At 46.6% G+C, this 27,880-nt stretch overlaps 1 protein-coding gene across 1 annotated transcript in view; it reads left to right on the top strand.

Moving 5' to 3' along the window:
* The window catches only part of LOC107113208 (unconventional myosin-X-like), a 124,573-nt gene that overhangs the window by 38,619 nt on the left and 58,074 nt on the right, over positions 1-27,880 (top strand). The window contains 12 exon segments of the mRNA XM_015414503.1: positions 13-131; positions 3,593-3,739; positions 4,290-4,390; positions 4,905-4,971; positions 7,215-7,307; positions 10,313-10,381; positions 11,118-11,200; positions 11,617-11,725; positions 12,338-12,418; positions 13,337-13,461; positions 14,061-14,175; positions 27,749-27,855. Of these exon segments, the coding sequence (XP_015269989.1) occupies positions 13-131; positions 3,593-3,739; positions 4,290-4,390; positions 4,905-4,971; positions 7,215-7,307; positions 10,313-10,381; positions 11,118-11,200; positions 11,617-11,725; positions 12,338-12,418; positions 13,337-13,461; positions 14,061-14,175; positions 27,749-27,855 (1,216 nt within the window).

Here is a 27,880-nt window from a genome sequence, read left to right as displayed (position 1 = left end):
CTTCTTTCTTAGTGCTTAATAACTCCAGCGAGCTGCTTGGCCTGGATGCCTTCCAGTTGTCTGAGGTGCTCACTCAGAGATCCATGTTTCTGCGGGGTGAGGAGATCAGCTCTCCCCTCACTGTGGAGCAGGTGAGTGAGCAGCCAGCTGCTCTGAACTGTTAGTGGCAGTACCAAGCTCTGTCTGATGAAAGGGGCTTTCACTCTTGGAAGCTTATACCCTGAAACTAGTGTTGGCCTCTACGGTAGCATGCTGGACTCGAATCAAATCTGTTTCACTGCAGACTGACGTGGGTACCCGCTGAAGCTATGAAGAGAGTTTGCCTGTAGGTGGCAGCACTGACAGGGTGTCAAAGAGAAACTGCACTCCAGGGACGTCCCTGATCTGACTAATCCACCTGTCCACATGAGGTCTTTCCCAGGGGGTGCACAGTGGGGGGGACAGGAATTGGCATAATCTCGAGAAGCAAAGAAGGGCCACTGGCATAGAAGGGAGAGTAGGTAGACCAGCCTTGTTAATGGATCTGTCATGTTCTGTAATGTAAAAATGAGACGTAACAGGCTGTGAAGTTGAAGAAAGCTCTGCTCTGCCAGTGCTGCCCTAAATGGCTTGGGCCTTCAGTGCCTCTGAGACCATCTCCACTCGTACCGTCTGACCTGGAATCTGAGATCTGCAAAAAGCACCTTCTCTGGGAAACCTGCCTTGTCCGAAGTCCAGTGGCCTGGTACTCAAGGAAAGGCTTTTTTTCTGGAGCTGTCCCCACCCATGGAATGCCATCCCATAGGAGCTGAGGGTAACGCCTTCTCTAAGGGCGTTCCAGGCTGGTTCCTGAGGGGGTAGGGGGCTTCTATGTTATTTTTAAATGGCATTGTGAGCTGCTTTGGTGACCAGTTATGGTTGAAAGGTGTCAATAAATGTACTTAATAAATACATTCAAGGGATGTGGCATGTTAAGCCAGTAAACCAGAGCAACAGAAGAATACAGCATGGTATAGCATTCCTTTTCAACAGCCCCCCTCAATAACAGCATAGGCTTGACTCCATGGATGTTTTTCAGTCAGCTGAGCTGAAGCGGGCCTCTTGAAAAAGCACAGCAGGGCAGTGTTTGACACGGAGAAGAAGATGATTGCTCCAGTACTCATGAGGTTCCAGGTCCTGGCAAGTATACAAGGAAGTGCAGTTTGCCCTTAGATAGGTGTTTGTATTGATGGAATCCCCTGCATCCCTAGAAGAAGGACAAGGAAAATGGGGAAATTGTGCTTGTTCATGAGTGAATTATTTTGCGACTCCGACGAAACTTGTAGTACAGTCTTGTGAATACTGTTTATAGCTTCCTGTGGGCAGTGCAGTGTAATGGCCAATGTGGGGCAGTATTTAAAGTACTGGACTAGGACCAAGGTGAGCCAAGTTAATATTCCCACTCTGGCATGAAACTCAGTGGATCACCTTGGACTAATCACCCTCTCTAAGCCTAACCTACCTCACAGGTTGTTGTGTAAAGATAAAGGCAGCCTGGGTTCCTTGGAAGATGGGTACAATATAAATATATAAATAAAATCTAGTTGGCCTCCGTTGGAAATGGAATGTTAGACAGAGGCCCCGGTCACATGGGAGGATTTGCCCCGTGAAACAGACGAGTTGAGGGTGCATCAAACGGGCGCGATCATACGGCAACATCTGGGAAGCGTAGCACACCCGTCACCAACCCGTACCGTCAGCCCAAAGAAGTGGATTTTAAAAGTATCAGCAAAAGGGTAGTAGCAACCGGAAAACGCAGGTCGCAGGTGGGCGACAGATCACGGAAGCGGAATTAATCCGGCGCATCCAGCACACGCATGCGTCCCATAGCATGTCTGATTGCACCATGCCGGCTCTTCCTGGCCTTTGATGCGCTTCATCATCGCCATGAGATCGCCGGCTATCACCGTATGCGCGGCACCTCGGGGAACCGTATGATCGCGTTACCGCGCATCTTTTTGATCCAGCGCTAAAATGCCTCCCTTCCACTGTGGATTTTCCTGCTCGTGTGACCTTACATTCTTATTCCTGCATCAATGAGGGCTTAACATTTGCTCAGTTTAAATAGCAGCTAAGTTTCTAAAGATGCAAGATAGCAAGATAGCAGCGTCTGTGTATGGAGATGAGTGTTAAACACAGCTCTTCCATTGCTGAATTTGACAAAAGACATCAAGCGGTTGCTGATAGTTGTAATGGCTGCTAGTCAGGGATTCTGCTTCCAAACGCTATTTCCCCATCCTTCCAGAGATGGCAGCCAGCTGTTGTCAGATGCAGTTCTGGGCACGGGAGGATGCAGAGATCTCAGTCAACTTCCACTGGATAAGAAACACATTACCATTCCAAGCTTTGGAATTTTTGCTGTGTTGAACAGAAGGCACCACAGGGCAGTGAGTGGAGCCCTTTATAGAAGGCGCGCATCCCTCACCTCCTGCCCTGCCTTTGCTTTGGTTCCAGAGCTGGGTGTGGGGAGTCCGGAGCCAGTTCTTGGAAGCTGCGGTAGGGCTGTAGGCTGACAATGCAGTTGGGCCATTTGGATTCCACTTCCCTCTCGTCTGCACTTCACTATATGTGATTGGCTCAGATCCAAGCTGTGTTTTACGTGCAGCGTGGTTTCAGTTTCGTTTCTCTTTGCTTTACTTTACTGTTCACCTTGCCATGCTTTGGGGGGAGGGAATTCCTGAGGGGAGTGTGTGTAGATTGAGTGCCTGTCTGTAGTAGCCATAATTATTCCTCAAGTTGCACCCCTCGGCCTGTTCTCATGGGATTTGGCCTTGGAGACACTTTCGCTAGGCTGGAATAGATAAGACACCGTATATCTGTCAGGTTGTCGTAGAAACGCCAGTGGCCGAATGCTGACGTATGCATAGGGTGTGGGGGTGCATTGGGTTTTACCTATAACCTCTGAATTTTGCACACTTTCTTCAGTCCTGACAAAGAATCAGTTCCTGTAAGTAAGCATATTTCTAATAAAGCATCACTGCCAAAAGTGCTGTGAAGAGTGTTTTAACTGGAGATCTGACAGTAGCAGCTGCTGATCCATTTCTCCTCATCTGTCTCTCTCTCTCTCGCTCTCTCCCTGGTAAAATATTAAAGAGACATGAGGTGACATCATCATGCACAACATTTCCCTGCAAGCTGCAGCCAGTGAAGTGAAGGGCAGGCAAGGCAATTCTGACTATGATGAGGCCAATTCACATGTAAGACGGGTAGTTTGAGTTTTAGCTTTCCCAAAAGACATGGGGGGGGGGGGTTGTTGCTGAACCAAAGGAGAGGATCTGTGGCTCTCCAGTCTCCTGTTCTGTGGTTTCCATTTGAGAAACTGAGGTCCTTTAAACCTGAGAGACTGCTAAAGAAGGATGTAAAAGGATTTTATTCATAACCCCCCCACAACCACACACACAGAGAGTGATGGGAAGTTTGGCTGCCTAGGGCCTAGCTTCACAAACGGCAGATGAAGGGCAGACTTTATCTTTTGACTGTGTGATTCAGACTATTGGTGACTCAAAACATCTCTACCCATCGCTGGTGGCCATCATGTCTGATAAAGCCTCTTCCTCCGTGTTTGTTCCGATAGGCTGCTGACTCCAGAGACTCACTTGCCATGGCCCTCTACTCACAGTGTTTCTCGTGGATCATTGGCAAAATTAATGCAAAAATAAAAGGGAAGGAGAACTTTAAGTCTGTGGGAATCTTGGATATCTTCGGATTTGAGAATTTCCAGGTTAGAAATTAAATTGTTGGGGATTCCACCATGAACGAAAGATTGCTTTAATGCTTGCAGAAAACAAGATTTACTGATACCAGAGTGTTTGGGGGGAATAGAAAGGAAGATGTTGTCATGGTTAATTCAAGTACTTTGACATGTCTGATGTCTTACAGTAATGATTCGTGAAACTGCATTTAAGTTCATAATAATAATAATAATAATAATAATAATAATAATAATAATAATAATAATAATAATAATATAGGCGTATAGTAGAGCTCTCTCCTTTGGCATGTGGAGATGTGCCTGAATTCCCTCACAGAGGCACATAGTGGGGGATGCATCTCTGTCTCTTAAGCTAGTGATCTCGTTCTGTATTCACCTGTGCTCTGATTGAGTATTTTAGATCAGGGGGTGTGGCCAATGGGAGATGGAAGGAGACGATACTATGCACAGTTGTCCTTTCTGTGTTTCCTGCAAGCATTTCTTCTTCTATGTGGCTCAGAAGGGAAAGATCTTCTCCCAAAGTAGATATTAATATTGGTTTCTCTTTTCACACTCCTAGGTGAATCGCTTTGAGCAGTTTAACATTAACTATGCGAACGAGAAGCTCCAGGAGTACTTCAACAAGCACATATTCTCCCTGGAGCAGCTTGAATACAACAGGTAAAAAGCCGAAGAACAGCGAGTCCCACCATTGGGTGCCGGTAGGGCAGTCCCCACCCCTGACGATGTGGACATAGATTGGGATAAATGAAATTGTGTAAGCAGCTCAGAGACCCCTCGGGGTTCAAGCGGGATACAAGTCGAAAGCATAAATAAATAAAATAAATAAATAGTATAAGAGGCCTCTTAGGAGGTGACACCCAGCAATGAGGAGAATCTGTGGCTCTCTGATGAAAAGCTGCTGGAAGCAAAGCTATTTTGGATTTAATTGTTTGAATCCCAAATGGAAATGCTAGAGCGGCTGAAAGGTGATGTTGCTTTATTTCTCCACAGACAGAGGGTTCTCCCCCCACCACCACCTTGCTGCTCTTTTCCTTTTGCCCACAGGGAATATGATGCCCGCCCCCCTTCTTCCTCTCCTGTGGCACTGCCAGCCCCGAACCCCAGGCCCCTTTCTGCTTCCTCCTGTTCACCACAAACGAACGCTTGACTTGTTTTTCCCCTCCTTTGGCAGAGAGGGGATATGCTGGGAAGCCATTGATTGGATGGATAACGCAGAATGCCTGGATCTCATTGAGAAGGTAGGCCCTGTGACCTAAACAGCCAGGGAATGCGCAGTTAAGATTCTTTTTCTTCTCTGATGATATGTTTCCTATGGTCTGTACTTCAGTCTCCGTGCCCTTTCCTTTAGAAAGCAAAACCCATTCCCAGTTATAAAGGATGCTTTAAGATACATGAGCTTCTGCCATTGCTGTGGGTAAATGAAAGGGCTTCAAGAGTGAGGAAAGACAAGGAGTAGGGCATTAATGGTAAGAGAGAGATCGGAATCTGGGGGAAAGGAGGAGGAAGAATGTAACTGGGATTGGATGGAGATAGGGGATGAGAGCTGCTGTACAGCCCTCAGTCCAGGTTTTGGGGGGGTTTTATTGTTGTAAGTGAATAAACATTTCTCCACCCACCCACTTGCGCCATCCAGTCTTATTGTATGCTGAGCATATATGAATGTATCAAGCTGCCATCTAACAGGTCAAACCATAGATCCATCTAGCTCAGTAGTGTCTGACCACCATTAGAATGTCATATTACATGACTAGCCTGCTACCTGTGCTTCGCTACGGTATTTAAGTTCCATAAATCCAGTTATAATACTGATGATGTGACGTTTGAAATGTGACATTTGTTGTAGGAATTCTAATGGAGAAGATTGTAGTGTAAAAAATGAAGTGAGACATACGTACTCTGTAGACCACATTGGTGGTTCTGCCCTCAGGTGCTAGGATCACCAGGCTGCTTGGTGCGCTCACTCTGGAGCAGGTCACATAGAACTGTTCATTTAAGAAGCAGTCGTCTGTTAAGTCCACTCCACCACCTTCCACGAAAGTGATGGCCTCTCTACATGTGTTCCTGGATTGTTTTGCTCATATGGAGACCGTGTTGTTCTAAGCATCTCAGGGTGATCTTGCTGGTACTTGGCCTGCACAGCTCAGTGCTCCGCAGGAGTACTATGTACAAATGTCTTTGCCACATTCCTAAGTTGCCTCCTCCTTGTAGAGTTGGTGTATCTGGCTCGGTGTTTGCCAGGAGCTTTCTTGGGGGAAGGAAGAGGTGAAAGGTGTGAGGGGGAGTTGGTGTGAGGGAGTGGTGATGTGGTGGACTGTCCAGTGTAGGAGGGAGAGGGGGGAGGAGTATTAGAAGCTACTGTGGAGGTGGGGGTGGCAGGATCACTAAGGCATTACTGCTGGGGCGGTAACTCCCTTGTGGCTTTAAGCACCCTGCATCTGCTGCTGCACCTGACAGACAACTGCCTGTCAGGTGTAGGAGGGGGGAGCATGTTTGAAGCCACAGGGAGGCTGGGCCAGCAGCTTTGCTTCACCTCACAGGCAGTTGGCCATTCCTGATTTCCTCAACTGTCATTAGCTCTCTGCAGTCTCCTGTGTTGTTGTTTTTTTACATCAGAACACTGAGCTCTGCAGCTGACCAATCAGAGAGTGGGGGGTGCAAGGAGGCAGCAGCCTGGCAGCCGCATAGGAATCAGTGGGGAGAGCACATTTTACCCCTTTTGACCCACTTAGGGGCCGAATTTCTAAAAATCACTTCTTAGTGAGCATCTACGTCATGGTAGGAGTGCTTTCCCCTAATTTCGTGTTTCTAGGTCTAGCGGTTTGGCCTGGGCGTTGATTTTATGGTGAGGGGACTTTCTTTTACATCTATAGATGAGGCATTCTCAGGGATGTAATTTTCTTCATTCCATTTTTAATGTCGGTTGGCAGAGAAGATCAGGAGGCTGTTGATCAGATTCCCAGGAATACAGGCAATGTTACTTATCTCATGAGTTGCTCCACTTTCAGAAGTGCAGCCGGTATAGTGCCGTCCCAGTCAGAATTACACCTTTTAATTTAGACCATTGTAACTCTGTTTAGGATTACACTGTAAACTAGTGCCCTTGATATGTTGGCACCTCAAGTGTTTGCTGAGTTTGGCTGTCTGGTGGAGCTACCCCTCATCGCAAGGCTCCTCCCTCTCCCATTGAAGATGAGAAGGTTGGCATTGTTAAGCTAAACTGCAAATGCAACTGAATATAGTGAATGTAAGATTAGAACTAGGCACAACTTCTGCTTCTGCTAGGCTCTGCTTTTCTTCCCATGTCCAAATTTTGATATTACTCATATTTGAAACTGCTCTGAGGATTAGGATGAGTCTAGATGGAGTAGTCCTTTTTAGAACATCTTTTATTGTTACAGAAAGTAACCGTCTAATTTTGCCATAAGCTTGGCGTCTCACCCTGCTATTTATGATTGCAACTCCCTCTTTTGTTTGGCTGCAGAAACTTGGTTTGCTGGCACTGGTTAATGAAGAAAGTAGATTTCCCAAAGGCACGGATGGCACCCTTCTGGAAAAGCTCCATAGCCAGCATGGGGTAAGTAAGCACACGTGTACATTTGTAGCACTGTACACATTATACATCAAAGAAGACAATGAAGAGATCGAATGTGTGGAAGAATTCACTTTCTTGGGATCACAGATCAAACAAAATGGCAAATGCAGCCCAGAAATAAAACGTTGACTCACGCTGGGTCACACAGCAATGATGAGCATAATTCGAATATGGAAGAGCAAGGACATTGGCCTAGCAACCAAATGCAGATTAGTCTGTGTTATTGTGTCCCCCCTATGGCTGCAAAAGTTGGACCATGAAGAAGCGGGACAGGAGGAAAATCGATTCATCTGGGCTGTGGTGCTGGAGAAGTGCATAAAACCAGACATGTCCTTGGAAGGAAGGATCACAACACTGCGACTGACTTATTTCGGCCACGTCATGTGGAAGAACTCACTAGAAAAAGCAATTATACTTGGATTGGTTAGCGGCAAAAGGAAACCAGGCTGCCAAAGGACATGGTGCCTAGACACCATAAAAGTCGACACCAGCCTGAGCATGGAATGACTCAAGGAAACAGTACAAGACTGGAAAGCACGGAGATAATTGACAAGAGTTGAATATGACTGAGTAGCTAACAACAACAGCACACATTGATTTAGATATCTCTAAAAATTGTGTGCTGCATTGTTCACATTGTTGTTTTTGTTTTTTCACTTTTTATTTTTTATTATTTTTCAAACACAATGAACATTTACAAGTTTCATAAATTGAAAGGAAATCATTACATCAACATTTTTACTTGTGGTTATTACAAGCAATCCAAACCCATTGTTTGGTGAATAACAGACCTCTAAACATTAATTTTTATTTTATTATGGGCTTGGATAGATTATTACTCTATCTGCCTTCTTCTTGAGGTTTTCCCCCTCCCATAGTTTACCTTCTAATACTAAACTAATTTAGAGCATTAAACTTAAAGTAGAATATTGAAATTAATCCGTTTCTTAAATTTTTCTCTCTGCTTATTATTGGATTTATCAACTAAGTATCTGTTCATCATACATCTAGTTTGTATGTATAGATTATAAGTGAATAGGTTAATATAGAAATTACACTATACCTTAATTCTTGAAAAGGTCCTCAAGAAGAGCTTCCCTCCTCGGGGTTCATGGAGATTCTTGAAGTGTTTCACAGTTTGAAAAGCAGAATAAAAACAACAGAAAAATATTACATTTCCAGTATAAAACCACCAGAAAGCAGAAGCAGAATCACAATTAAATACAGCCAATATCAATTGGATTCCTGAAGAAAAAGATTTAAACTGTCCTCCTGAAAACCAGGACTGAACTGGTCAGGCAGGCTTCTATAGGCAAGGGGTTTGAAAGGTAGAGTGTTGCAATGGAAACGTCTCTGCCGTCTTCCAAATCTCCAGCAGTGACGTTACACAAAGCAGGGCATTGCCCGATAACCTTAAAGTATAGGAGAGGCGTTGTTGACTCAATCCGTTTAGAGATCTTTTTAAAAAAACAGACTTTGAATGGGTCCTGATTCTGGAATGCATCTTTTAACCAATGCAGTTTTTGAAAACTAGGTATTGTAAAACTATCTGTTCAGTCTCTCCTTGAGCATATTTCCATCAGACTGAGGACTGGTGGTGATAGGGAGTTCTTCTGGTTAATGCATGAAGTCATGTTTTCCTGTTCACCAAGGGAGTTTCCCAAAATATGTCTGTAGGATGGCTTGGTTTTGCTCCTTTTGTGATTGTCGATAGAGCCAGCAGCTTAGAGACAGACGGTGATACGAGCTCTTCAACTGGCATCAGCTAGCAGCTTCGCAACTGAGCTCTGGACCAGCTATGATCTGCAGATACTCTTCAAGAAGAGGCCTGCAAAGAGCCTGTTTTCAACCCAGAGGTTCCTGCAGCGTGTACTACAATGGCCTGATTTATACAGAGATGTAGTTACTATAGCACTTTCTGTTCCCAGGTCTTTGGAAGGAAGAGGAGCACATCAAGAGGAAAGAAAGATGAATGTGTAGATAAAAGGGAAAAGAAGAACTGTGCTGATCCGTAGAATAATTCCCCACATTACCTTGTCCCATGGTCCCATGTGTTTCCTCCTCCGCATTCACACAGAGGGTACCTTCTTACAAGCTAATATCAGCATTTTGAGTTTCCTCACAGCTCAGAACAACATGGCTTCTGCCGTATGATAAAGGAAACCTCTTCTGTGCTTGGAGTTGTGTGGATGTTTTTAAGGAGCTTGCACAGGGAGCAAGACGGGCGCATGCAGTTTCCCCACACAAAGCCACTTATTTACACTTTATCTCTCACATCTCTTTGGCTGAGGCCTTACTCCAGCCATAGAAGGCTCTTTTAGTGTCATCTCATACCAAGATTATTATGCTGTGAAGCTAAACTAGTCCTCTTCAAACCCAGTCCAATAGAATTGCATAATGCTGTTCTCTCTTAAGCAAAGGACCCTCAGTCTCTTACAGATGAATAGCTGCTAAGATTCAGTGGGTGGAAGTTAAAATTAGATTAATAATTCAGGCTAGAATAGACTTCCTTGTTCCGTTTACTGAATAATGGCTAAAAAGCTAACAGACACAAGCTGTACTCTGTAAAGAATGTCCACTTCAACTGTTCTGGGAATTCACAAAGCAGGGTGTTCTAGGGGCTTGCAACTTAACTGGAATGCTTAAATTGGAGGAAGAGAATCTTTCGGAAAAATTGGCTCTGCTGTATCGTGATGTTTGAGATTCAGTACCAACAGGGCCTTCTTCAAGGTTGTTTCTTTCCCATTGGTGCCACCAGTCCATTCCAAGCTTGGCTGCTTTGGTGGGGCAACTGTTATGATCACTTTGGACATACCAGTTTGCCCTTATACCGGAGCACGTGGTCTGGACCTAGCTTGCTTCTGCCACACACTGCTTGGCTGATTAAGGACCAAGAATTTCAAATGCAGTGATAAAAAAAATAGGATGCCTATTGTGTTGCTTCAGGTTTACTGTACTAGAAACAGCCTTCTCTCACTTTATTTCAGAACAACCAGTACTACTTGAAGCCCCGAGTGTCAGATTTCCAGTTTGGGATCCAGCACTATGCTGGAGAGGTAGGTACACATTAGCTAGGTAGCTGGTGGGGCAAGCTAGCTGCACCCAAGGCCTAGAAGCCAGTGAACAACCAGGCCTCCACCTGCTGCATGTCAGGGAGGATGAAGTGGGAAGCCATTCGCCTTGAATGGGCCTGGGGTTTAGAAGCAGCACCCACCAACTTACAGATCTCAGACTTACAGTTTTGGGTGTAGGCCTGTCAAGCGTTGTCTTGTTCAACTCCAGCAGATGCTTTGATCAGGACAACGTTTCACATTACGGTTCCTGTGGGGAAGAACTTCTCCAGAATGAAGTTCTTCCTGGTGCATCGTGTTTAACATGTACGCTCTGAACTCAGTTCTCGTGTTGTGAGTCTCTATGCCCTTGTTCTGTCTTTCTAGAAGATGCTGAAGACAGAACAGAGACTCACGGGAGGGTGGGCCGGGCCACTTGGGACAGCAGCTGGCTGCTGGACTGCTGTTGGTGGAGAGAAGCTGCATGAAACCCCACTTCGGTCCCAAAGGGGGAGGCGGGGGCGGCTCTGGGATTTAGCACTGTTGCCGTTCAGAATGTATTTTGTATCTCTCTCTTCTGTGTTTATTTTTTCTTAAGTGATAAGAAGCTGGAAAGATGCATCGTAATTTTTGGAGGTTTGTTGTGTATATACAAGGAGTTTTTTTCTCCTTATTGAGGACATCTGTTCTGTGATATGCTATGACACATTTTTGTGTTTGTGTTACAACTTGGCATTTGCAGGTCCTCTATGATGTGAGGGGCTTTCTGGAGAAAAACAGAGACACTTTTCGGGATGATATTTTAAACCTGCTGAAAGACAGCAGGTATGTAATCCAGAGCCATTTAGAATGAAGCGTCAGAGCTGTGGGATGACAGGCCGATAGGCTAGACTAGGTGGGTTAACAACATATACATAACATGCTTGTGCTGTTTGAAGCCAGGGAAATTTTTTCGTGGGTATTCAGAATTGCAGACTAAAAGATGGGAATGCTGCAGTCCTTGAGCTCTCTGTTTCTGGGCCTCTAGTATTCAGCTTTTCCCCCTTGGGGCCCAGTAGAATGCAGCGTTTCCAGTTTTGATGTGGGCATCTATGTGACCTGTCAGTGCAGCAGATGGAGGAATTAATGCATTATCCAATTTAGGCAGTCAGTAGGCCAGCAATCACCAGGCGGAGCATAGCTGTGTTTGCAAGCCACTGTCCCATGTCTTCCCTGCTTTACCAGTCCTCTTTGCTCCATAGACTGGACTTCATCTATGACCTCTTTGAAAGAGTCTCAGGGTGCAGCGGTGAGGACACACTGAAGATGGGAACTCAGAGGCGCAGGCCGACCGTCAGCTCCCAGTTCAGGGTAGGAGCAGCAGGCCCACTTACGATGCATACAGATGTACCTTAAAAAAGGACCTGCCTCCTTTTTTCTCAACCCCCACCCCCCAAAAAAAAGCTTGTCTTCTGCCCAAATCATTGCTGGCTTCTGTTGCAAACTAACAAAATCATGCTGTGTTCAATCTGGAGAGAATGTTATTCATCAAACAAGAATACAGAAAGTGTGCTTCTGAAGTGGCATACATCTATGTGCACCTCAAAGAAATTTAAGAGCCGCATGAAAGCAAATATTTGTGGCTCTCTATTTATATCTCTGACAATTCTGGCTGGTTTGTCTTCGTGCACATGAGAGGGAGGATAGTATGAACACAGATTCATGTCTCCAGGGGAATGACTGCAACCAGTGTTCCCTCTAAGCTGAGTTAGGGTGAGCTAGCTCACAGTTTTTTAGCTTCCGGCTCACACATTTTTGTCTTAGCTCAGGAAGGATGGCTCCAGAGCGAACTAATTTATGCAGTAGCCAAATCGCTGGCTCACAACTTTAATGCCTGTAGCTCACAAAGTAGAATTTTTGCTCACAAGACTCCACAGTTTAGAGGGAGCTTTGACTGCAACTGTTTTTTTTTTTAAAATCTAGGACTCCTTGCACTCCTTGATGGCCACACTCAGCGCTTGCAACCCACTGTTCATTCGCTGCATCAAACCCAACCTGGAGAAGGTGAGTCTCAGAAATGGTGATGGGGATCTCGGTTGGAGGAGTGAGGGAGATTCGCTGGGATCTTTGCAGCTAAGCTATCACTTTGAAGATTGGAAGGGGTGCACGGCACCTTTCTACCCTTTTCTCAAGAAGATCAAGTTGGGTGCAGTGAGTGTGCAGCCAAGGCAGCATATGTAGATTGTGAGCTGTGGGTGTCAGGCAGGAATAATAGCCTTACAGATGGGACCATTCAGTGCGTCTGGCCTGGATACAGTTCCGCAGGGCCTGCAAGATGGAGCTCTTCCGCCAGGCTTTTGAATAGGAGCCGCCGCCGTTACCACTACCATCAATGAGGGCCAGGACAGCAGCACCGCTGCCTGAGGCTGAGTGGCCAAGGTACATCAGGGGGCCACATCATCCTCCCTTTGCCCCAAGAGCAGGTGCAATAGAGAGAGAGGTGTTTGTCACGCGGGATCCTTGGGCGTTGCCCATTGTATTAAATGTTTTACTGTGTTTTTATTGCACTGAGTGCCATACTGTGAATTACGGTGCTGCATTGCACCCTACATTGTAAGCCGCCCTGAGCGGGGAGGGCGGGGTATAAATAAAATTAAATAAATAAATTCCTGCAGGGCAGGCACAACAAGGAACAGAACAAGGAGTGCTGACCTCTTGAGCCATTGCTTGGTCTCTCAGCAGAACCTAACTTTAAAGGAAGGGGCTTCATTTGCATGCCTTTCCTTTTAATACATTTGAAGAAGTGTCCTGTAAAGCATGAGTTCCCTCTCACGTTTAGGTGGCTACCTGCTATTTCTGCCCACTCCTGTATCTGCCTATGAGACTAGTTAATGGGAGATGCTGATCGTTCCCTTTGCAAAACAAATCACTTCTTGGTTGTCTCTCCTCCTTGACTTGTCTGCACTCCTGGCCTCTACTTAGGCTTCAGACCTCTTCAGCCCAGATGTGGTGCTGAAACAACTGCAATACTCAGGCATGCTGGAAACAGTGAAGGTTCGGAGAGCTGGCTTTCCTGTTCGGCGGCTCTTTCAAGATTTCCTCTGCAGGTAAAAGTGATGGTTTAGCTACCAAGATGGAGTTTTAAAGTGGTTTTCAGTGTTTGGTGACTTGGAGGGGTGAGTGTGGGGTGCCTAAAGACTATTGGGATTCAAAGTATGCTTATGGGAACATGTTGCTTGCAGGAACAAGAAAATTAGGAGATCTGCTTTTGGCAGGCCACTGCCTTCCTCCAGGCGTTTCTGTTTCCTCTAAAATTAGGTAATGATCATTGGTCACTGCATTGCCCCAGTTGCCTGCCTTTAACCATCTGAGATGGCTGGCTGCAGGGGGGAGAATAAATAGACACTCCCAAGCAAAATCAGTTTTATTTGTTAAACTATAACCCAGACTTGGGTTAAATTACACTTTATAGGTTTAATGTTCAGGGCATTTGGTTACTATCAGAATAAATGAGCCCTGTTGTGGTTGGGTGCCAGATGCTTCAATTGACTTGTGTCACAAACTGTTGGAAAAGAGAGGATGGGCAACCAGTTGCCTCCTCAGTTGCCAGGAACTGATCCCACTAGGAAAGGGAAGCTTTCCGTGTGATGCGGAGGGGATTGCCTTTTACCTGTTTCTTGTGAAGAGCTTTTATTTTGGTTCTCAGGTATAAGATGCTGTTGAAAAACATGAGCAATGCAGACAATGCAAAATCCACTTGTGCAGCCCTCCTGCAGATGTATGACAGTGCCCAGAGATTATGGAAGCTGGGGAAAACCAAGGTATGCCTTTTGGAAGTGAAAGAACATATGTGGCAGTGTTCTGTCCTAGAGAATCTTTCCAGAGGCAGCCTGCAAACATGAAGGTTGTTGCTGCTAGGTGCTTTTGTTTCTGCCCCTTCTATAGTTTGCTAACTGCATTGTGCTGCTGATCTGGCAGTTCCCTGCCAGAGAAATCTCATGGTAGGAATGGGCAAACATCCTTCTTAATAGCAAGCCAGTACGAAAATACAGGGTGCATCTCATAACTTGGTCTAAAAGGGATCTGCATAGAAGCACTTAGGGGGATGCACAAGAAAGTCTCCTAGAAAATGCAGGGAAAACATTTGTTGGGGGATGAGGAATGCCCTGTGCTGCCATCATTCTTCTTGTTATGTATACTGGATCCCTGTGTTGACTCTGCAGTCCTTTCCAGGTGAACAAGATGGGTTAACCACAAGTACAGTAGGTTAAACACAAGTACAGCTGCGGTGGCTCAAGTGGTTAAGACGCTGAACTGCAGGCTGTGGAAGGTCAGTAGTTCAGCAGTTTGAGACCCGAGTGTGCCGAATGACGGAGTGAGCTCCCGTCTCTAGTTCCAGCTCCTGCCAACCTAGCAGTTCGAAAGCAAGAAATTGCAAGTAGATAAATAGGGACCACTTCGGTGGGAAGGTAACAGCGTTCCGTGTGTCTTGGCGTTTAGTCATGCCGGCCACATGACCACGGAAACGTCTTCGGACAGCGCTGGCTCTTCGGCTTTGAAACGGAGATGAGCACCGCAACCCTAGAGTCGAATTCAACTGGCTTTCGAGCAAGGGAAACCTTTACCTTTTACCTTTACAGTAGGTTCAGAATATACCACCTGCCCTCCACTCCATCCAGTAGACATGCTCCCAACAGTTGCGGGCCAGACTGTACCATCTTTAGAAGGAATTGTGCCTAGTGTGAGCAGTGCTACTAATCAGTGGAGAAGGTCCCAGGTTCCATTCCCAGCATCTCCAAGTATAAGGATTGTCAGTTAAAGGAGCTGGGACAGGCCTAAAACCTTGGGAGAGCTGTTGCCAGAGCAAAGTGGTAGGGCTGTGGCTCAGTGGTAGAGCATCTGCTTGGCATGCAGAAGGTCCCTGGTTCCATCTCCGGTTAAAAAGAAAAGGCTGTAGGTAATATGAAGGGCCCCTACCTAAGACCCTGGAGAGCTGCTGCTAGTCAGAATAGACCAAACTGGCCTTGGTGGAGTCCCAGTGTTCTGATTAAGTATGTCAGTTTATGAACCCTTCTGGTGGCCGAGGATGTCCAATGCTCTGATTCAGAGCCAAGTGCCTCCTTGCATAGGCTGACCTCATGGTAGCTTTTTTTCCTGCAGTCAGGCACTCATCAGAGTAGCAGTCATCTGTGGTGCAGGTGGGCACAAGAATGGCATTCAGCATGCAACTGGCTTGGCAGACTTCTGCTCATGCAAACTCAGCTAAATGAAGAAAAAGCAGTTCAGAATATATTTTTTTGTCGGGACCAACAGATTAGTTTACCTCCCCTCTCTTCTAGGTGTGCAAATCAACAGTCTTGGAGATGAATCCTGGTTTCATGCCTACATTTATGTCACTGCATAGAAGCGAGATTATAGTTCTAAATAATTCTATAGCACATATCAAAGTGGATTAAAAACTGTTTCATTCATAGGGATTTTAAGGGCATAGGGGCCTGTTCTTAAGACTCTATATTTCTTGCATTTCTGCATACTGAGACAATGCAGAATTCAATCTTGGCAAAATCATGTTCAGTACCTAGTTCAGAATATCGACCACCAGGGGTCGTTTTGTAGAAAAAGAGCTAGGGGAACTCATTAGCATAACTCATTAGCATATGCCACGCCCCCTTACATCAGGGGCCCGGCGGTGGACCTGCAAGGCCGGCGGGAGTGCGAGGAAGCCCCGCCAAGGCCCTCCCTGGCCCCAGGCAGGCAGGGGTGGGGAGAGGCGGGGAGGAAGCAACTTACCCTCCCTCTTCTCCTGCCTCCTCCTGGCTGAATGAGGGCTGGAAGCGGGGCTGCCGGAAGCAGGGGGCGGAGCTCCCCCCGCACCTCACCCGGGAGAACTGCGATCCCCCCCGAAATGACCTCTGTCGACCACTATTTTTAAAAGGCTAATTTCTAACCCTTAAAGCTTAAAAGATTGGCTTGAAAACAAGTGAGCAATGCGTGGTGGAATCTGGTGAGTTTCTTGCCACCTGCAACAATAAATTGGGATCTTGCAAACTTTGCCAACACAGCAGCACTGAAATTTTCTGTCTAACCTCCCATGGGCATAATACAGGCAAATGTTGCAGGCCATTGCAAGAACTCATGTCACCCCCAGAATCAGTGCCTGTGTTCCACAGCATGGAATGCAGGAAGACGGTGAGAGCAGCCTGGATTTGCTCAGTGTCTTCCTGGGGAAGAAAAGAGCTGTCCTTAGTTGGTTAAGGCCACTTGGGGGCATTTGGGGCAGCAGTCTGAGCAATACTATGCACCCCAATGAGTAAGCTGTGTTCTTTCCTTAAAGGGCATGTAGGGGGGCTTCCAGGGTTCTGTGGACTCCTGACTTGGCTAGAGTGTGACATTGTACCAGGGTAGGGTTGCCAACCTCCTGGTAAGGCCTGGAGACCTCCCAGAATCACCCCTGATCTCCAGGAGACAGAGATCGGTTCCTCTGGAGGAAACGGTTGCTTTGGGGGGGGGGGCTTTTATGGCATTCTAACCCACTGAAGTCCTTCCCCTCCCCAGACTCTGCTCTCCCCAGGTTCTGCCCCTAATTCTGCAGGGATTTCCCAAGCCAGAGATGGCAACCCCGTACCAGGGCCCCCCAGTGCTGTGAGCAAGCCTGAATCCGGAGCGAGTAGATCTGAAATGATTGAACCCAGCCAGGGGTCTTGAAACGCTGTTGTAAGCTGCCGAGATTCTTTTCTGGGCCCTCTGTGTTCTGTTTTCTACAATGTGGCATTGGGTTTCCCAGGACTGGAAAGGTTCCGGATTGTATTAACGTTTTGCAGGCTGAGCTACTCCAGGGCAGCAGGAGGAGGAGGAAGCTCAAGCGTTCTTGCTCCAACGGCTAGGAAAGCCAGAGGGCCAGCCGCTAGTGAGTGAGAGGCTATGCCAAGCATTTGGAGTTAATACATCAACCTGGGCGCCATTAAGTAGAACAGGCTCCGTGGCTGGTGTACTGACGGCTAACCTTTGATCCCACCGAGAACAACAGGACTTTTCTCTCCACAAGTTGCTCGTCCGTCTGAGACACTGCCGGCTGTCTTGCTGCCCTCCTGTTGGTGCTGAGGGAGGCCTGGTCATTTTGCAGCACTTTGAGCCCTACTTGAACGGCGGAAGCCGTTCAAGTAGGGCTCAAAGTGCTGCAAAATGACCAGGCCTCCCTCAGCACCGACGGCAAGACAGCCAGCCGGCAGTGTCTCAGACGGACGAGCAAGTTGTGGAGACCAAAGTCCTGTTGTTCTCGGCCAAGGGGTGTCTCTCGAAGAGGCTCTCTAGTCTGGTGGCAGGGTAGGTTAACTTCAGAGGCAGGACAGGAGACGTAGGAGAGCCCAGCTTCAACAAAATATTGTTAGAGAGGAAAAGGAAGAGAGTCCTCCTGTCCATGCTGAGGAGAACAGAGGAGAGCTCAGACTGTGCCTCTCTGCTTTTATGTAAAATATGAGTGACAAGACAGAGGTGACAAGAAAGGGAGGTCTTGAAAAAAGCAGGTGGGTGGAACTTAAGCCTCAGAATCCATTCTCTAGCCACTAAGCAAGATGGGTCTCAGTAGATGGATGCGTAGGATTTAGAGATTTCTGCACCTTCAGGGACATTTGCACTTGGCCAAACATCTTAAAGCCCTCTAGAAACGCTGAATGGTTAGCAACATTTAATAGGAAGTGTTAATCAGTGTCTGGGATAGAGTAGAGGGTTTACAGTCCTGTAATGGCCAAGGAAGCTCTGGGGTTTATGTGCCTGGCCTAGGAGAGAGCTGAGCCTTGGAACTGTAACTGTTCCCATTAATCTGCCAGAGTAGAAATTTGGGGGTGTTGTGTATAAATGTGTGATAGCTGGAAGAAGAAGAGGAGGAGGAAGAGGAATAGGAGGCGGAGATTGGATTTATACCCTGCCCTTCACTACCTGAAGGAGTCTCAGAGTGGCTTACGATCTCCTTTCCCTTCCCCTCCTCACAACAGACACCCTGTGAGGTAGATGGGGTTGAGAGAGCTTTTTCAAGAACTGCTCTGAAAAAACTTGTGACTGACCCAAGGTCACACCAGCAGCTCCATGTGGAGGAGTGGGGAGTCAAACCCGGTTCTCCCCGATTAGAGTCTGTGCTCCAAACCACTACACCAAACTGAATGACCTCCCCTTGGTGCTTTGTGGGAGAGGAAATGTTAATGGGTTGGTGTGGGTGAGGGTGCAGGATTCTTTTTTCACACTACCTTTTGGGCAATTATTAGAAGAGCTTGTTTAAATAAGTATAAACACACGTAATTAGAATAAGATTCCCATAAACTAACAAGGGAAAGGAAGATTGGCTGCCAAATTCTTGTAACCCTGAAGGGGTTGCAGCCCCATTTCAGAAATGACTTTGTTAATCTCCAGTTATGAAAACAGCAGGCTGAACAGAGTGGTGAGCGCAAGCCAAAGGCTGCCTAAGAAATTTCCCCTGGACAAGGCTGCATATGCTGCATATGCTTAGAGAAGAAGCATCCCATCTGGCTCCTGTGGCTCTGTCATCCCAACTCTCCCCTTTTTGCTGGTGACTCCTGCCTGTTTGCAATGCCGATGGAGAAGGCAGTTGCAGGGCCTGGGCACTGGGCACATCCTGGGCAGGATCGGGAACAGCCTCAACACAGGGTTCTCTATTGAGTTCGGCTACAGCCTTGATGGAGCTGCGGTGGCTCAAGTGGTTAAGACGCTGAACTGCAGACTGTGGAAGGTCAGTAGTTCAGCAGTTCGAGATCCGGGTGCCGCATGACGGAGTGAGCTCCCGTCTCTAGTTTCAGCTCCTGCCAACCTAGCAGTTTGAAAGCAAGAAATTGCAAGTAGATGAATAGGTACCGCTTCGGTGGGAAGATAACAGCGTTCCGTGCGCCTTGGTGTTTAGCCATGCCGGCCACATGACCACGGAAACGTCTTCGGACAGCGCTGGCTCTTCGGCTTTGAAACTGAGATGAGCACCCAACCCTAGAGTCGAATTTGACTGGCTTTCAAGCAAGGGAACCTTTACCTTTACAGCCTTGAACAGAGGTCCTCTGTAGGCATGTGGTGCTTTATGAGTAAGGACAGGCACCCTGTTAAGCCAATTCAAGCTTGGGACTGTGGCACGAATATCCTTCAGCTCCTAAAGGCCATTCCAACCTGTATTTGCCCCTAAATATACACTCAGAAAGAAGCTGCAGCCAGTGTCAACAATCTGATGAGAGCACCCAAACATGTCAACAGGGCCAAGTCACATATTATAAAGTCCTCATGTCCCACACATTTCTGCCGCGTGTCTTCTTGACAGATGTGCTCTAGGAATTCCATGCTTGGAATTTAATTGCGAGGTGCACAGGGGCCCAGTGCAGATCAGGACCACGGGGCACAGCTTTAAACCTTCTCCCTGATGCTGGTTCCTATTCCAGGGAGCTGTGATTTTGGCCTGTTGTGGAAACATCCAGTCACCTGCCGTGTCTCCAGCCCCAGTAGGGATCCTGCGCCAGCCCGAGGATCCAGACATTGGTCCAGTCCAGGCAAGGCCTCCCGGAGGCTTCTCCCCCATCCGTGGCTGCGCCAGCTCAGGGAAGGTAGAATTCTCGATTTTTCATCCCCCCAGTCTTGCCTTCAACTCTTTCACACCTGGTCTCCAGTTCTCTCCAGGCTCTGTTAGCTGAATTTAAGCCAATTTTGTGGGGGGTTTTCGCAGCGCCCACATCACGGCATCTCTAGCTCGCCGCCATCTTTCTTCTCATGCATGTCTATTAACAGCACTTGTTGGGGGACGTGAGGACTCATAACATGTGAATCAGCCTCATTCATAAGTAAGATTTTTAGGTGTACATCTAAGGAATGTTCAGTATGCAGAGGTCCTTAGCATACCTGGCATAAGGCCAAGAAGAGGCATCTTCTAGTGAGCATCATTAAGGTATGGGAAGAAGCCTGTGCAATACATTTTATAGCCTTCATGTATGATGCTTATAATGTGGTATTTGAGTGGCCCAGGTAGGCTTGCCACCTTTCTACTGACCCTGCTCCTGTGCCTTTGCATAGCCTGACCCACAGAAATTAAGCAAGTGGAAGAGCTTTTCCTGGAATGGAGTAAAGACGCTAGGGTTGCCAACTACCTGGAGAAATGATATTCTGACCTATTGATATGGATTTGATATTTGGAAGCAGGCAACTGAAGCTTGTCATGAAGCTGCTGGGAACTATCTATCTTTGTTTCTGGAGGCAAGACACCCAGATCCTCTTGGACTTGTTCCATTCCTATACTCTGGAAGCCTCCAGTGTGTTGCTGATGGCTTTGTGGGTGATCTCTGGGGAGAGTGAGGCATGTGCATACATGTGAGCATGGCTATGGGCTTGTACACATGCTGGGCAGGATGGTAGCTGGGCAGGGAAGGAGAGGGAAATGCTTCCTGTAAAACATACTCAAAGGGGATTTCTATACCAACCAATTGTTCAGCAGAGGAAGGAAAAGGATTAGTATAAAGAACTATGGAACACAGGAAAGGAAGGGGAAAGCAGGATGGTCTTTCTGTTTCTCATTAAGAACAGCTGCCTGTTGTCAGTTGTTGAGGTTTGGAGTTTTTCTGGGTAACAATGCAAGTTTGGGAGAGAATGGGGGGGATTATTAATTATTCTTAAGCACAAGTCACTGCTGGACTGACAGACTTAATCTTTCTGGCTATCGGCTTTGCCCTTCACACCAGGGTCTCCATCAACCAATTGCAGCCATGAACTTCAAAAACTGTCCTTAGCTAAAAGGTGCAAATAACATCCCTCTAGGGAATAGAGTATTTTTAGCCTAAAGAAAAAAGTTGCCATCCAAGCCTTTGCTTCTAAGGACTACTCAGCAAGCTCCACAGGAATAGCTGGACCAGACACACATGAGGGGAGATTAGACAGAGAACAAAGAAAAGAGGTTAAATAGGAGTCTAACTTGTCACTGACCCTGGTAATAAAGTAATTGGGAAACCACTTTTGCATAATAAGCACGAATGGCAGCAGGTAAAAAGTTAACGCCCGTAGTCCGGAAATGTTTTTAGGAGGGCAGATGAATGTCTTGATGTCAGCTTCTTAGTGGCAGTAATGTGAGTTTTCCAGGACACATTATAAGAAAAAAGCACACCCAAGTAGTGAAAGGAATTAACCTGTTCGATCGACTGGCCGTTTATTAACCAAGAAAAACGGTGAGGCGGTACACCTTTAGGAAAAAACAACTACTTTGGTTTTGTTTATGTCCAGTAGCTCCTGTGAGCAGTAAAGTGCAAAAGCGTTCATCAAACGTTTCAGCCCAACATATGACCGAGATAACAACACGGCACCGTCGGCATAAAATAAATTTGATATAGGTTTTTGAGACAGGTGGGGAGGATGGAAGGATTTGCCAGAAAGGTGGTTTTCAATGTCGTTAATATAGAGGTTAAATAAATAAGGCGCTAATAGGCAGCCCTGATGAACACCTCTATTAATTTTAATCATTTTAGACGGTTGGCCTTTACTCCCACACCTCACCTGTGCGGTGTTGTTTTGGTAAAACTTGTGAATTAGCCAAAGTAGGCGACGATCCATATCGGTTTTTGCAAGCTTTCCCCACAAGATGGCACGAGGAATTGCATCAAAAGCCCTTTTCAAGTCAATGAAGCCAACATATAGTTTACCTCCCAAAGGATTAATATACTTTTCAATCAGATGAGCGGTAAAATGGGGGAGAAGTCTGGCTCTTAAAACCAATCTTTCTCTAAGAACCAAGTCCATAATTTAATCAATAAATAGGACGTAAATAATTTGCCCACACAAGAAAGCAGACTAATTGGTCTGTAATTGTCAGGTTTGGAATAATCACCTTTTTTATGTATTGGAACAACTATTGAATTTAACCAAGATTTCGGTATAAAGCCAGAATGGCAAACGTCAGGAAAAAAAGGGAGCCAAGATCTTACTCCAGTCTGGAATATTACTCTTTAATTTACTATATAATCAGGGCCAGGTGCTTTGCCAGCTTTAAGCTTGGTAATAAGGCTAGCTATTTCTTTCTCCGTTACTGGAGGCCAGAAAAGAGATTTTCTGATAAGCTGTGTACACTAGTATCGGCAGGTTAAGTAGTAGAGCCGAAAATCTCTCCAAAATAGTTCTTCCAAACACTGGGAGAAATATGACAGCATAATCTAGAGCCGTGATCAAGGCCCTTATTAATCAAGGACCAAAAAGTTGGAGCATCATGGTTGTTTATAGCCGTAATCAATCTATACCAACTTTCTTTCAAAGATCTTTTTAAAAACCTAATCAGATGCTTTAGCTGCCTCTTACGATCGATCAAAGTTGCCAATAAACTCTCAGAGGTCGTACGCCTGTAGGCTCTGTAAATTCTACGTATTTATTTACAAGCATGATAACAATCTTTGTCGAATCAATTTTTTTTCCTAAAAAGAGGTTGTGGTTTTAATTGTGTTACCCTTTTAAAGAACAAATGGTCAAAAAGGTGAAACACTTGCTCCAAAATCCCTGTTTGTTTAATAAATGAAGGCTCATTAGAAAGTTGTGATGGGATTTCCGGTGAATGGCGACTCGCGATGGTCGCACCCCATCAAGCTCTGATGGGGGCGAGTCGGATCAGGGCGGCAGGGAGGGGGATCGGCTGGTCCCGACCTCCCCATGAAGCTCTGAGAGGGGGCTTCTAGTCTGGCGCGCCACAGTCACGAATATCAGCTGAGTTGCTCAAATTGTTAAAGCACATTAGTACTGGAAGGTCTTTGCACTTCTTGCGGGGTGATGGTGCCGTTAAATCTATAAGTGGGGGAATGTCACAATTCGGTTCCGCGCTCAAAAGAGCATGAGGTAGATGGAGCTTTTCAGTAGAGTCATTATGTTTCACAGGTCTAGGCTGAGAAGGCATTTGCTTACCCACAGACTCTCTGGTGTTCTTTAGAAGAAGTGGTTTTACCTCAGAGGTAATAAAATGTGGTTTAACAGTAATATTAAAGTTTCCCAGATAATCTCTTTTGTCCAGCAGAGAACGCAGAACAGACCTTGAAAAGAATGTCAACAAAAACTTCTGAGTATAAAATGTCGTAGAAACCCTTCTGATCTTCTTTACATCAATCCTGATGACCAGTACCCCCAATAGAAAGGACAAGTGGCGCTTGACCTGCCACTTAGAAGACCAAAAAATTGTTTTCCCTCTATATGGGGAGATTTCGAGGAAAACAGTAAAAGGGTCATATATAACAGAATCTAGATCATCACTCAGATAATCCCTATTATTGGAGGGCTCTTCCTCGGGTGAACAGATTATATTTGTATTTATCTCAGATTTAGCACACGATATTACAGGTGCAGGAACTGAAATTCTTTGTAATAGAATCCAAACTCCTGAAAATCTTCTGCAGAGTGTGAACAATCAGAAGGGTCTGTGACGCTGAAATCTGGAGTAAATCTGAGGAGCAAGAACCCAATTTAGCATTAGCACCATTAGTACCATTAGCAATAGGATCATCAGCATTAGGCAAAGAAGTATGACTTAAATCCAAAGGTGAATTAAGGCTGTTTTCTATTAGATTTTGAGAAAGCGTCAAAGAAGTCATCTAAGGCCCCGGTCACACAGGCCGGATATTGTGGGGGGGAGGCATGGTTGTTTGCCCCGGGGCTAAATAACACGTGGTTGCGCGATCAGACCTCCTGTGGAGGTTCAGTGGAGGTCCCATGGAGGTCCCATGGGTAGGGGGAGGTGCCGATCATAGGACAATCCTGCCTCGCAGCAAAGAAGCGGCACGGTGCAGCAAACAGGGGGTTTTTTGTACACCAAAGTATGTGCATGCTCCGTTGGGTGCTTGTGCGCATCCATGGAGACTTGGTGTGGGGGGGGAACCTTTTTGCAAGGGGACATGGGCGGGCGCCGGATGCCATTGGAAACGTGATCAGATGCCCGCCCTTACCGGAAACTAGTACCTCGGAGGTACTAGTTTTTTACCCCGCATCTTCGGCAGGAAGCCTCAGGTGAGCCACGGGAGCTCTACGCTTCCCAGATGTGGCAGTGAGATCGCGCCCGGAAAATCCGCCTATGTTCCGGCTCTCTAGCGTGGCTAATGTTCCGTGTGACCGCAGCCTAATTTACTCTGTTTGCTTTGCTTCAGAGAAAGATCTTCTTTTTGGTCACCAAATGGGTCTTTTTTTACTCATAGTTTGGCTTGAAGCAAAGCAAGTTCAGAAATGCAGGTAGCTCCAATTAAGTGAATTTCACCAAGAGAGGGGACAATGTAGTCTTCGCTCTGGGAATCAGAACAAAAAGCACACTTGACAAAAAGGCTTTAGTAAAAAAATAAAAAATAAAGTAAATAAATTGAATAAAGTAAACAAGCACAAGAGGAAATAATAGTGCAGTAACAAACGCTGACTAATAGACCAACTGCGGAGCTTAACTAGAGTTCATTACTTTAAATATTAAAAATGTTTGACTAAAACAAGGCTAAACTAAAATATTGATAACAGTAAACACCAGTGGAAGATTAAGAGTCCTTGAAAGAACCCAAATCAACTCCCACTCTAATAAAACAAACCAAAACAGACAGAGCTCTAAGAAAAACACTGAGAATTAAAAACTAAATGCTGCCATTAACTGGCAAGCACCAAACACCAAGCTCCCTAAGAGCCAACACAAAATTCCCAAGTCTCCATGAAGTTCTGGCTTTGACTCAGGCATGGGTTTGGTTTTAATTAAGAAGCGCTCCCCCTCTCCAATGCATGATCACATTCATGTGTTCAGCACCTGTTTGAGCTGTAAATATATGTATATACACATAGGTGGGGAAGGGAAAGGAGTTTGTAAGCCGCTCTGAGACAGATTTCCCACAATCCGCTACTCCGCCCTCGCACTTCCCTTTCCCATGATTACATGAGTCTGTTTCCCACTACTTGCCACGCAGCCACATTTTACCCCGCAGCTTTGCCCAATTTCCCCCATGTCTACTCGATCCTCAAAAAACAGGATCGAGTAGACGCGGGGGAAATCAGGGGATGCTGCGGGTCAAAATGCGGCAGCGCAGCAAGTAGTAGGAAATTGACTAATGTAATCATGGGAAAGGGAAGTGCGAGGGCGGAGCAGTGGCTTGTGGGAAATTGCTCTGAGACTCTGAGTGAAGGGCGGGGTATAAATCCAATCTCTTCTTCTTCCTCTTCCTCTTCTTCTTCTCCTTATCCAAATGCCCCCCCCCCCGGTCTGATGTGCTAATTCATCACATCAAAGTTCCTTAGATGACATGGCATCCACATTGATCTTTCCACAATTCATAGTATAGGTTTCTTGACAAATATCTACATGATCAGAAGCCTCTTGTGCTCCTGGTTTGGAACTTCAGATCTAAATAGAAAGAGCAGAAAGAAGACTTTGCAAGAGTAAATGTAAAGGTAAAGGTTCCCTTGCTCGAAAGCCAGTCGAATCCGATTCTAGGGTTGCGGTGCTCATCTCTGTTTCAAAGCCGAAGAGCCAGCACTGTCCAAAGACGTTTCCATGGTCATGTGGCCGGCATGACTAAACACCAATGCGCACGGAACGCTGTTACCTTCCCACTGAAGTGGTACCTATTTCTCTACTTGCAATTTCTTGCTTTCGAACTGCTAGGCTGACAGGAGCTGGAACTAGAGACGGGAGCTCACTCCATCATTGGCACACTCGGGTCTCGAACTGGTGAACTACCGACCTTCCACAGCCTGCAGTTCAGCGTCTTAACCACTTGAGCCACCGCAGCAAGAGTAGTTTAGTGCAGAAGAACCATGTGCTTCCAGTACTGTGTAAGGGAAAGGGGAAAAGACTGACCATGCTTTCCTCCCCTTCTGCAACACAGGAGGTCAGAGGACTGTCGTGGGGCTGATCTTTGGGCAATAAGGAGGCCTGTCTGGTCTGGATGTACAGCAGTAACACAACTGATTGAAGGGCATTGGGTGGGGTGAGCTTCACAGAAATGCATCGCACACCTCACATTGTGTTGCTGGTGTGTCTTTGCCTCTGTCTTGGCTTCTGAAAGGGAGCACATATGAATGCAATGGCATCTGTAGCCTTGGAGCTGAGTAGCTTTCTCTTGATGCAAGCAGGAAAGACTAACCACATATGTTGCTTCAGACCAACATGGCTGACCACCTAGAACTATCTTCACAGATGTAGGTGACAGAAGATGAGATTTTCATGTTCCTCCTTGACCCCTCTTTGGCTCCAAAGAAGCTTCATTCAAAATGCAAGATGATCTTGGAAGAGAGAGAGAGCCTTGTCAGGGATTACTCTCTGACTGTCCCTGCGCCCCCCCCACCCCCCGATTTATTACTTGTTTGATGTATTTGGTGGTGCAACCAGATCTGATATCAGAAGCAAGTGTTGGAGTGAATGTGGTAGCCAGAATAGGGTGGTAAAAGGGGTGGGCGGGCAAGGAAGAAATTGGATTTTATGAAACTCTACTGTCAGACTATTACATCTATCACTAACAAGGTACTGAAGGATCCAGCGGAATTAATAGGGTATGCATTTTCTCCTGCTGGTTACCTGTCACCCATCAAAGCCAGAAGTGTAGGCTTAGTGACACAAACTGGACTAAAAAGCCCTGAAGAGAGTGCCTTCAGTATACTGTTTATTTGTCTGAAACTTGTATAAGCTCACCTTTCTGCCAAACAACTGGGTCCCAAAGTGGTATCCTGTCCAGGTAGGTTTGAAGCAGCAGAAGAACTACCTGATCCTGTGCACGGTAGAATAGCTCTTGGAGAGGTTAGACGGAATAGCAGGCCGTGGGTGTGAGAAGGAATCCTCCTAGCTGGGGGAAGGCTGGCACTGAGGCAAGGGATGCAAAGAAGCTGGGGGAACTGTGGGGGAATTAGCCACGGGGCAGGAGTTTGTCTCTGGAAAGATTCTCACTCCCCTCCCCCTTCCCTTTCTTGGAATGGGCATCTTGGCATGCGTTTTCCTCACAGTGGGTTGGACATCCTGTCCCTCTGCCTCTCTAAAACTCTGGAAGTCCAGGCCCTGAGAGTTTGGGAGGCAGAGCTGTGCTGCAGGAAGGGTTAATAAAAAGTGGAGAGCAGTGCAGCCTCCTCCTCCTCCTCCTCCTCTCTTTCCCCTCTCCCTGCCCCCCCCCCTAATCCTTGAGCACTGTGTGGGAAAGGGTGTGGGGGGTTGGGCTCAGTTTGGCTCTTCTCCCTGCACAACTTTCCCCTTGCACATCAGCAGAAGCGCCCTGAGAAGGGAAGGGAAGGGCTGGCAGAGCAGGGACGGCTCTGCTGCGGGAGCATGGAAGGAGCCCTCTGTGTCTCGTCACGGCTGGCGGGCAGGCATGGGACCTGCTGGTGCTGCTTGGGACATGCTCTTTCCTCTCTTTGTGTTTGGTAAAACTCCTCCCCCGGGGGTGCCAGGTTTTCCTGAAGGAGGCACTGGAGCAGAAGCTGGAGAAGGCCCGGGAAGAGGAGCTGAGGAAGGCGGCGACCATCATCCGAGCCCACGTCCTGGGCTACATGGCAAGGTCAGTGCTACCCTTGCCTTGCAGG

Source organism: Gekko japonicus, unplaced genomic scaffold, assembly GCF_001447785.1.
Source record: "Gekko japonicus isolate JY-2015 unplaced genomic scaffold, Gekko_japonicus_V1.1 scaffold446, whole genome shotgun sequence".
Taxonomy (NCBI): Eukaryota; Metazoa; Chordata; class Lepidosauria; order Squamata; family Gekkonidae; genus Gekko; species Gekko japonicus.
This window is presented reverse-complemented; position numbering and strand designations above follow the sequence as displayed.